We start from the raw sequence: 11,657 nt of genomic DNA, 5'->3' as shown, positions 1-11,657 counted from the left end.
GAAATGGTTTGTGTGGTAACATCCGGATGCTCATGGGTAGATAAATACCAGATCTGTGAGAATATCCACAACTTCTTTTGTAGAGGTAAAATACTACAAATATTTCTAGTAGGTCACTGGTTTCCTTTTCACTAGCATAGGTTCACTCTGAAGGATATCCGTTACATAAGTTGTTTATCAATTCATTGATGTAATATATTCACTCTAAAGGATCCAAGTTCAGTCAATTGCTTATATGTTGATGTAATTTGTGAATTAGTGACCATTTGAAATTTTCCTTCAGCTATTGGATATCTAGCCTACCCAACTTACTTAGGACAAAAGGCTTTGATATTGATAATTTTAACTACTTGGCAAGGTTGCTCTCCATGTAGCTCAAAACATCAGGGTATTATGCACATGCAATGCTTTTCGAAGTTATTTTCGGTAAATAAATATGTGCAACTGCCATATGTTTGCCTATGAGCCGGCAACAAACACTGCACCGAGAGCACCTCCACCTCCATGGCCCTGCCGGCTGGAACCCTACCTAGCCCTACACTATGTAAAAGCCGGGATCCGCGGTTTCCCCAACCTTCCGCTGCCAGATCGGCCACCAGAGGCGAAGGAAACCATGAATCACTGGCGAGTGAGGTGGGAAGACGGGGTGGTTTTGGAAATCGCATATCTCACTACAACGGGGAGATGAGCATCCAAAGTCGCTCTATGCCATGACACAATGCCTAGATCTGGATGCCTCGGTGACATGTCAGCTCTTGAACTATTTCGCGAAACAAAAATGAGGCACCTGCAAAATCACCTAATAAAATGACAGACCTAAAGCACGTCACACGGGGAAATGAAAACGGATAGACAAAAGGTCGGTGCAGCAAAGCTGCAAGGTCTTTGTATAATATAAATACTACCTCTGTTCATAAAAGGATGTCGAAAGTTTATCTAAATTTAAATATATGTAGACACTTTTTAGTACAAGATACATCCAAATTTAGATGAATCTTCCGACAGCCTTTTATAGACGGAGGTAGTATTATATTATATGTCACAGATTTCACCACAAGGTGAAATTCTCTGTTTTTTTTTGTGAATTGAGATTCACTGTTTTTAGTTGGGTTAAGCGGATATGTATGGTGACCCACACGCTATTTGTTTTTGGTCTACTGCACAGGCTGGGAACTCGCGGCCAGCAGCAAGCGGCATATACGAAGCTACAGAAGAGAAAAGGATCCACCATCTTCTGTTTCTCCCCTGTCCCGTCCGGAACAACACGCCAAAGCAAGCGCACACACCACAAGAGCTCAAAGTATACCAGCCCGATCGATGGCGTTTCCGGCGGCGAGCGGAGCAGCCCCACCGGCGCCGCTTCCGGTCGTGGGGCATCAGTTTTGCGCGCCGTACGTGGTGCCGCTGACCGTGACCAAGAAGGCCCTCAGCATCTCTGACGGGGACTTCGCCATCACTGACGCCAACGGCGCTCTTGTGCTCAAGGTCAAGGGATCCATCTTCAGCATGCGCCACCGCCGCGTCCTCCTCGACGCCGCCGGCCAGCCCATCCTGTCCATGCAAGAGAAGGTACCAGTTTGTGTTATCTTCTTCCCCGCCCCGCGATGCTCTAATTTCCGTAGAGTTACTGGAAGACCCAGATCAAACTCAGATGCTTTTCTGTTACCAAATCGCCTGTTTATTTGTTTGTGTGTATGCTGCTAACATGTGAATGCGTTCAAAAGACTGAGCACTGATTCTCAGATTTGTTCCTTCTTTCGGAGAAGAGGAAATTTCTTCGCACAATCATATTCAGTTTCAGTCTAACCCCCAATCTCTATACCGAGTCGTCAGCAAATTATGTAGTGTTGAAGTGGACCAGATTGGGACACAATAGGAGAGTAATTTTCTTTCTCTGCATCGTCTATGTCGCCACTTCAAATCAAATTAATGTAGTTTTGATAAGGACGACTAAATTAGGAGCCGTGGAGTCCAGGCAATGAAAGCGCGTTGCCTGCTTTTTTTTAGAGCAAGCGTGGTCTGTTTGATTTGCCTGCTTTTATTTAGGGCAAGCGTGGTCTGCCTGCTTTTCTGCTTGGATACGGAAAAATTGAGCGCGGGGAGTATATATTTCTTCAGAAAGTCTGAATTTAATTTTGTGGCACTCTCAGTCCGTTGTAGCGTACTCCAGTTTTTAACAGTTCAACTCTATAAACAAAATATCCAATCTCAGTCAAGTACCACTGCCGCTACAATGAATGGCAATACGTCGTTAACTGGAGTGCTATTTCAATCACATGATCAGGTATTCAGTATGCACAACAGATGGGAAGTGTTCAGAGGGGACAGCTCAAGCACAAGCGATCTGCTCTTCAGCGTGAAGAAATCTTCGTTGATCCAATTCAAGACAGAGATGGATGTCTTCCTGGCTGGGAACACCGCACAGCAGGTGTGCGACTTCAAGATCAAGGGCAACTACTTCGACAGGTCCTGCGCCTTTTATCTTGGCGACTCCACCACAATGGTAGCCCAAGTAAGTGCCAGAATTGGTTCAGATTTCTTAATTACCATCATGTTTTGAAGCTTCATGAAACATTTGGCTGATAAATTTAACCATCATGTGCTGCTGCAGATGAACCGTAAATTCACTATTTCGAATGTGCTGCTCGACAGGGACACATTTGTGGTTACTGTGTTTCCGCATGTCGACTACGTGTTCATCGCGACTCTTGTTGTGATCCTGGATGAGGTTCACAGGGAGAAATACGATGGATGAGCGAGATTGTACACTAAGCTTCCTTTGAGCTCTGGCAGTGTCGTGTCATCTAAAGTTGCTGTTGTATGTACCTGACCTGATCGAGGGTTGCATGTATTGCATTAGCCAGCTGGCTATCTGAACCATGCTGAATTGTGATGGTCTGCAATAATGGGAGATTTGATAATAACATCTCCAGAACGCATGACTTTGATCATATATACTTTTCTTGGCCTGCCTTGCTTTTAACCCCCCAATTCAGGGAATGTTTATCAGAATTGTCAATGTGTAACTAAGAAATGGGCACATAAATCGGAAGAATTGCCTTTCATCTTAAAAGGAACACATACGCTGATCTAGCCACACAACTATGATGTCCAAACTGACATCAAGTATCTGTACACATATGCTGTCCAAACTGACAGCAAATATGTGTTCATTTCAAATATGAAAAATTCTATAATTATGCTGCAATGTGAACATCCATCTATCTATCTATCTATTATATACTAAAAGCAAAATACAGATATATAACAGAAGCACCATGTTAATCCACATCATCTATATTATTATGATAGTTAGATGTAAAATTTACGGCTAGGATTCAACAAAAAGAATATTAGTTATGTAACCTGCCACGTACCAGTTTGACAATAACATGTCAACTATTGGAACCTCCACGTTCTTATCTGCGTACATAGTTTGACCTTTTTTTTTACTTGGACGGACGCATCAATGGTATCTTCAGGAGATATGTTGTTTGGATTTCCTTTCTTTTAAACGGACGCATGCATGCCTAATTTAGAGTTTTATATTTACACGGTACCACCAGATTCTTTTTGAGGAAAGCTAGCTTAAAGAACCATCCTTCAACACGTATTTACCTACGGTAGTACACGCATGGATGCATCAACGACTTTTGCTAAAACGCGAAAATTATCAAAGATAATAGAAAAAAATTGAATCATGGTAGATACTTAAATCTTTTATCTATTATTATTATTATTATCTACTAACTAAAAGCAATATACACAAGAAAAGTAGAGACACCAAGTTTGTCCATATCAATTAAATTATTTTAATAGTTGGATCAAAAACTTATGAATAGAATTTAACAAGTCTGATTTAACACACTAGCAGTCCGATTTAATATTAATTATGGTACGAAACTGAAAAAAACTTCAAATTAAGTTCATCAGTACAGGCACGGTCAAAATACATTCATGCTAGACCGGCTACGCGTACATGAGCGTGTATATATAAATGCTCAGAATACATCAATATTGCTAAATAAAATTTAATCTCTAAAAAATGATACCCAAAATTTTAAAACAATGCAAAATATGTAGAAATAGTCTAAATAGATTTACACAAGGCTTCTACTGCTGGCTACACATATATGAGCGCGCATACACAAATACTCAAAGTACATCTATATTGCTAATTAAAATTTAAAATATAAATGCTGATACTCAAATTTTGAAAACATTACAAAATAATAGGACACTGTCCAAATATATTCACGCCAAGCTATACTGCTGGCTACACGTACATGACCGTGTATACAAAAATACTTGAAGCACATCTATATTGCTAATTAAAATTTAAAATCTAAAAATTGATGCCCAAATTTGAAAAACGGTACAAAATACTAAGGCATGGTCTGAATATATTCGCACCAGGCTATACTGCCATCTACGTATATACGAGTGGTATATATAAATACTCAAAATACTTCTATATTTCTAATTAAAATACATAGTCTGAATATATTTATGCCAGGCTACACTAATGGCTACATGTACATGAGCGTGTATATACATATACTTGGAATAGATCAATATTGCTAATTAAAATTTAAAACCTAAATATTGATACCCAAAATTTAGAAACTATAAGATACTATGCCACGGTCAGAATATATTTATGCAAGGCTATGCCGCCGGCTTCGCGTACATGAGAATGTAGATACAAAGACTCGAAGTACATCAATATTGCTAACTGAACCAGGCTATACGGTGGGTTATGCGTACATGGCGGTGCATCTTCACTGAAGTTGTAAAAAAATTATTTGCAAGATATCTTTGGTGGTTACAAAACCATATCTTGTCTTATCAACATAATATGGATATACATGATTACGAATAATGAAAAAAAATTAACAGAATAACTAACGAGTGAAGACGTTGCCCTCACATTTGCGAGGGCCACCTTGCTAGTTCCCTAAGAACACAAAGTGACAAGAAATAATACTCAACAAGGGTTTCATCATAGCATAGAGAACCAGTTCAACAAGGTTCTGAAGAAGGCCGGCCGGCGTCTTTGGCTCACCGTCGGCAAGAAGAGAAAAACGAGCATCCCTCTCTTTAACCTCAGCGTGGCTCCTGCCCGGAGGTTGTCGACGAGCAGCAGAGAAGAAACCCAGGTACCGGATTGCTTAGATTTGTTAGTGTCGGGGTACTTTTTTTAAAGTGGAAGGCCTTATCTGTCATTTCTAGATCTTTAGGGCAGTAGAAGTTAAGGGGTCTTCCTGTAATTATGTACATGCCGGTTTTTTAATGCAGCTTCTAGGCCTCTCGAGGCCGATCTTTGTTATAAAAAAAAGGTTGTGAAGTGGTTCTTGACAACAAAATAGTGAGTTTGAACCTCACATACACATGAAATGAAAGTGAGTTTCCATCTCACATACACACAAATATAGGAGTGCATGACCGTGCATGACAACCACAAACAAGTAGGAGACAAGTGAAAGTGAGTTGAACGCAGCGATTTTACCGGCTTCGTAGGTACAGGAGTGATGACGTCACGCAGACGTCACCCATGTGTTGATCCAGTTTCTAAAAGTTTGTGAAATATGTGTGAAAATTGTGAAACATGTCTGAAACTTGTGAAAAATTATTTACTGTTCAAAGTATGTTTCACAAGTTTCACATATATTGCTCACGTGTTTATGAAACTTGTGAAACATTTTCTACCGTTCAAATTTGTTTCAATTATGTTTTAATTTTGTTAAAAAGGGGACAGGTAGTCTCCTCAATCTCAAAGCATAATCTATGGTGGATGCCACTCCTACACATATAGTTGCATGTAAAAATGAGTTTTCAAAAGTGAGTTTGAACCTCACAGTTCACTTAATTTCTTCTTCTTTGGACTTTGGAGTCATCGTCTTCTTTCACTTAAGCTGGAGACATTGATGGTGTAGCAACAGCTCGGATCCTTGTGGCAGGTCCTCGACTACTTGTGGTGGTTGCATTCTTGCTCTTAGTTGGTGTACATGGGACTGCGTTTCTAATCAAACATCAAACCATGGCGATGCAAGCATTCCTTTTTCCTTGACATTCCCTAGAAGAAAAAGCAATTAGAAAATGTTTGATGTAAAATAACCATGTTATTAAAACTAGGAACAACAACAAGGATATTAGAACTACAAAAATAATTAGAACAAGTTTCTACATTTTCTATGTTCCATTTGTAGGACATTCGGCTTCTCTATGTCCTATCTCTTCACATTTTCTGCACTTGTTCAGGGAACCTTTCCTTGATCCAACTTCCCACCAACTCGTCATCCTCTAGTTCTTCCAGCACCTTTTTCTTGCATGTTGGAAGTGGTCCACACAACACAAAGCTGGTATCCACATGTGGCGATTGATTCTTGTCCCTAAGGGGCTCAATTACACCTTCATATGCTGACATGAATCTGCTAACCGAGTAGTACTCATGTACAAAATTATGCATGTTTACAAAGTTATGAGCTTGCAAAACATTTATGAAGGCTAGTGCATGGTCACAAAGCTTCCCCGTATGCTACCATTGTAAACATGTACGCTGATGTGTGAGTGTTTTGACCACATGCCTTTCATCATCTTTGTTAACATTTCTCCCTTCCCCACTTGAATCAGCGGATGCTTTGGCCTTGAGATATCCTAGTCCTCTAGTCTTTGCATTTAGTTGATGTACGCCAAATGGCAGTATTATCCCTAGATATGTTTCTCCAATAATTCTCCTCTTTCTAAATAGTTCCATAATCATCTCTCTAATCTTATCGCTTAGCTGAGCAATCGGCAAGTGTCCTTGATATCTCGCACCCAAGAATCGAAGCACTCAACAAGGTTGTTATTGATGTATTCACACTTGATGTCATGGTTAAACATGCACCTCATCCATAGTAGACTATGGTATTCCCTAAGGTAGCGATATATTTTCTCAGATATCGCAAACACCTTTTCTATGTGATGTCGATATTCATCATGCCTATATGTCCTAGCATGAGGCCACAATCTTACAAATACATCACCATGAAAATATTTCCGGAAATTATGCCACATGTGCGTAAAGCACTCATGCTGCCCAGTTTGAGGAAAAACCTTCTTGACGGCATTTTCAAGAGCCTTGCAAGCATCAGTACAAACAACTAGTACCGGGGGTCCCCTATTGCCTTCTTGAATTGATTCGTGAACCAAGCTTAGTTGTCTCCATTTTCAGACTAAATAAAAGCCATACACCACCGGTGACAACTGACCATTCCACTTGCCATTTAAGTGAGTTGAATCTATGCCAATATATGGCCTGCATCCATTCAAAAACCCATCCATGCCTGAAACCTCTTTGGCTCATTTTTTAGTGCCATATTCAAACTCTCCATTGATAGAAAATTGTTTTATAGTCTTTTTAAACCCAACCATATCAGGATAAGGGGTCCATATATCCATATTTGGCTTTCTTTCATCCCATGCAATATGTGGCTCCTCTGGAGCCTTATCATCACAACAATATGTGCCCCTTTTATATCATGCAAAGCATAATCAGTAGGAGCTACAATAGGACCAAGTTTGATTTCCCTCACATTCACCTTTGTTTTTAAACCCAACAAATCAAACATGGCATTTTCGTCCACCAGGTTATCATCCAGTATCCCCTTTCCTCACCTTCATTTTCTGATTCAATCACGGGACTTGCCCAATCGACAATGACAATATCATTTTCTACTTTAGTGCATGAGATTGCCCCCATATGGTTAGGTTTGTAACCTTCGAATGATTAGAATCATGCACAGACATTACATCAACCCTTATAGACAGAAAATTTCATACATTTCACACATCAAAGTCACGCATGCATCAGACTAAAACAAAGGAATATGATGCATACATCATACTAAGCTTCCTCGAGCTGGCGTCATCTTTGTTGATTCTTGGCTTCTTGACATAGACTCCACCGGTTTCTCCACTTGATTGGTTATGCGCTTGAGACTGGGATGTTGTGCTTCATTCTTCGATATACAATGATTCACGATACCGTACATTAAGTTTCCTAGTATCTATGTATGCGCTTATGTGTAGTATCGTATATATTCTTCCTTTTGTTTAGTATCGTATACATGCTTCCATATAAAATGTTACATGCTTCGAATCTATGAATAGTATGTTTCCATGTATGATGTATCTACACATCTGCTTAGTATGTTGCACAACTAAAGTGTTGCTTTGGGATTACTCTGTTCCCGCTTCAACAATTATCAAGTCGTGTTTCCAATTGCTTACTACCTCATGAAAGCATCGGTATTACATGTAATGTGACATGTTTCAAACATAAATACAATATATGTTTCCAAGAACCCACTTATGTGCTTCTTAGAGGTAACAAATTCGCGTCGCCGCATAAGCAAATAGTTGTTACCTTAGTTTCTTGTGAATCGAAGCAAAATTTAACTAGATTAGAAAAACTTTCATCAACGTTGGACATAAAAGAATTATCATTTGGAAACATGGCGTAAAAACATGTGTGTAAATTGCAAGATTAGTTAGTTGAGACTGATTAGTGATTTACATGATTCTTTCATAAAAATGTGCATGCAAGCCATAATACCTTGAGATGCGTTGTTCTAGGAAGCATTTTTTAGCAACCAGTTAATGGGAAAGTTTTAATTGACGAAAATCATGGATGATTTTTTTGCTAAGGGAATGTACAATGGAGTGATGTCATCCTCCCCTTAGCCTTGCCACATAATATTTTTGCTTAATTGGAAGCAAGAGAATGAAGAGAGAAGGCTGTCTTATCTTAGCTAAGGGACTATCTCTTAGAAAATAAGAGAAGGCTATTTTCTCCATTGTATCACATGTCTTTTCTTAGTAACATGATTTTTTACCAAAAAATAATTAATTCTCATTAATTACTAAGGATGGTTACAAAAGATAATATATTTGTATGACTTATATCCATTGTCTTCTCTAGATGATGTGACAGGTTAAGAGAAAGCATGCCTTCTCTATTATTGTGCATGCCCTATAATCCCACACTCGGGGATGGTAGAATATCTGACGTCTAGGATGCTTCCAATCGTATGGAACAAAGGTCCGATTGGAAGCCAATTATCGGACGCCGATTCTATATTTTCCAATTCAACCTCTTGAATTGAAGAGTTAGGTGCAATCTACATTCAGTTCAAACGAGCAGTGGCATCATGTTAATTTTCATCACCGGCAGCATCGTCGTCAGTAGGCTCCGGCGTGCCGGGAGTCATTACGCACCTGAAGCACCGATATGCTGTTGGGAGCTCCGTACACGGACTGGACGAAGAAGGCAGGCTTTCCGAGATGGCCGACGGCGCCGCCCATAGGGAGGAAGCCCACGCCCCTTGCGTCGGAGAACTTGACGATCCTGACCATGCCGAACACCCCGGGCGTGCCACCGCCGGCGGCGTGGAACAGGGTGGACACCAACGTGTTGCCGCCGAGTGGGAGGCGCCACAGCTTGGTGTCGTCGTAGTAGCAGTCGAGGAGGATGTGGAGTGAGAGGTTGCCCCAGATGGCCTCGCGTGGCAGGTTCTTGAGCGACGCCATGCCGGCGTTGTTGACGGCGAGAACCGTGACAGGGCCGTCGTTGCGCTTGTAGATGTCGTCCGCGAGGCGCTCGGACGTGAGCAGGCTGCTGAAGTCGCTGAGATCTGGGTGCGCCGCGAGGATGGCGGTGTATATGAATTTGGATCACAATACAGCAAGAGATAGTTTCTCCCGAGAGGATGACATCTCTATATCTTTGTTGGAAAACCCTTTTTGAAAACAAGTTTAATTTGAAGACTAATAGGTAAGGGTGACCAATTTTCATTCACGGTCAACTCTGTATGACCAAAACACATTTCCAACTTTACACCGTACCTCCCAGGTACATTTCCACCAGTTCCAATGGTATTCTTCCATACCTCCCAGGTACACTTCCACCAGTCCCACTGGTATTCTTTTCCAAACCCTTTGGAAAACACTTTCATAAACCAAAAATTTCTTTAATGCCATGCAGCTTCCATTCCAACATCCATAACCGCAGACATGGCTATTCGAATAGTTTTACACTCTACAGAGGTTGTACACTTTCCCCACAACTTTCCGGGAATCTATCGTGTGGGTATCCTTCCTGCATATCACCTATGACATGACAAACTCCTGAACATAACCTTTCACCTACATCCCCTGGTTTGGGTCCTTCCCTGTGGGCTTACCCCTTCCCGACACTCTGGCAGCACACCTTCACCTTGAGTGTGTTCCCAGAACCACGTCGGAAGACCCACAATATCGTCCGGACGTAGGAAACTACGGTGTATTGCCTCCTCCCGCGAGAACAACCCGGCTTCAATGGCCATACTAGATGCACCCTCATAGCGGTTATGAAGTGTCCCGCACTAGGTTAAATAAACTACGGGTTAAGCCCCGTGCCCACGTTGGGGTAGTGTGGTTGCACTGGCTAGGTCCGGTTAGGTACTCAGTCACCAAAGCTTTTTGAAAACCATTTTTATTTCCACTTGCCTCCAGCAAAACTTCCATTGCAAACACTTCTTCTGTTCAAAAACTCACACTTGGGCGGGGTAGCCCCGTCCCAAGGTTTTCAAAGAACTTCCTTTCTTGAAACCACTTTCATAAAACATCTTTTTCAAAGGGCTCCCAACCTATAGTCCAGCTTTATTTGAAAAACATCGACAAAGATAGGATAAGGTATTAACCACCATATCGCTACCAGGATTGTCCAGTAGGTATCAACGAGGGGCAGCATCCGCAAGGGTGGAATATCAAACTCCGAGTGGCATAACCACTCTCACAAATAAAGAAATACATGCAATTTATAGAACTTCTAGTAATGCAAGAGTAATACAAATAGGAGTAGGGATGCATCAAGAGGTGGCTTTCCTTGGTTGGATATTTTCCCTGGACTTCATCTTCACGAACCACCTGCCTCTTCCTTCCTCTTCGAAGTCCTCACCAAGATCCCCTCCTTGTTCTCCGCTAGTATTCGCATTCTAACGTCACAAAATAAAAGGCGAAAAATCAACACATATCCATAGCACCAAACACACACGCGTGACTAGTAGCAAACCACTCAATCAAAGGCACTAAACACATCAAATAAATAGCCTTTGGGCAAGATGGTTAACTTATTTATATAAAAAAAAACTAGTTTTATCGTTACTAGAAAAGGTCTTAGCATAGCATCTATTAACTAAAAAGGCTCTACCTCACACCAAGATATAATCCACAAGGGTAATGGTAGATAATGAATTTTGGAAACCATCAGAAGGGGTCTGGTGCCAAAGTTCATTAAAAAACATTTTAAACAAAAATAACCCAAATTTCCTAGGGGTAAAATAAGCTTATAACCCCAATTACTTAGTCAAAAAGTCTCAGTACCAAACCAGTGGGAAACTTTTATACCTAGTGGTAGGTATGTTTTGTGAGAGTTCAACCAAGTTGGTCTCATGGCAAAAAGATTTATAAAATAATTTTAAATTTTATAAGGGCATAAAACCTAGGAATAGCTTATTTAGCTCACAAAACACTATCCAACTTCAGCAAGAAAAACTTATACCTATGTATAGCTATTCAAATAAGGATCCTCACAAAATTAGATTCACTAATTTGGAAGCCATAAAATAATTTCT

At 40.6% G+C, this 11,657-nt stretch overlaps 1 protein-coding gene across 1 annotated transcript; it reads left to right on the top strand.

The window, feature by feature from the left end:
* The first annotated feature begins 1,173 nt into the window (after positions 1 to 1,173).
* On the top strand, positions 1,174 to 2,969 carry LOC127308379 (protein LURP-one-related 15). Its single transcript, XM_051339184.2, has 3 exons — positions 1,174 to 1,569; positions 2,285 to 2,512; positions 2,612 to 2,969. Exons 1-3 carry the CDS (start codon positions 1,318 to 1,320, stop codon positions 2,753 to 2,755), a joined length of 624 nt encoding a protein of 207 aa, XP_051195144.1. The 5' UTR covers positions 1,174 to 1,317; the 3' UTR covers positions 2,756 to 2,969.
* Positions 2,970 to 11,657: the final 8,688 nt, after the last annotated feature.

The sequence above is a fragment of the Lolium perenne genome, chromosome 6 (genome assembly GCF_019359855.2).
Source record: "Lolium perenne isolate Kyuss_39 chromosome 6, Kyuss_2.0, whole genome shotgun sequence".
In the NCBI taxonomy this organism is placed as follows: Eukaryota; Viridiplantae; Streptophyta; class Magnoliopsida; order Poales; family Poaceae; genus Lolium; species Lolium perenne.
This window is presented reverse-complemented; position numbering and strand designations above follow the sequence as displayed.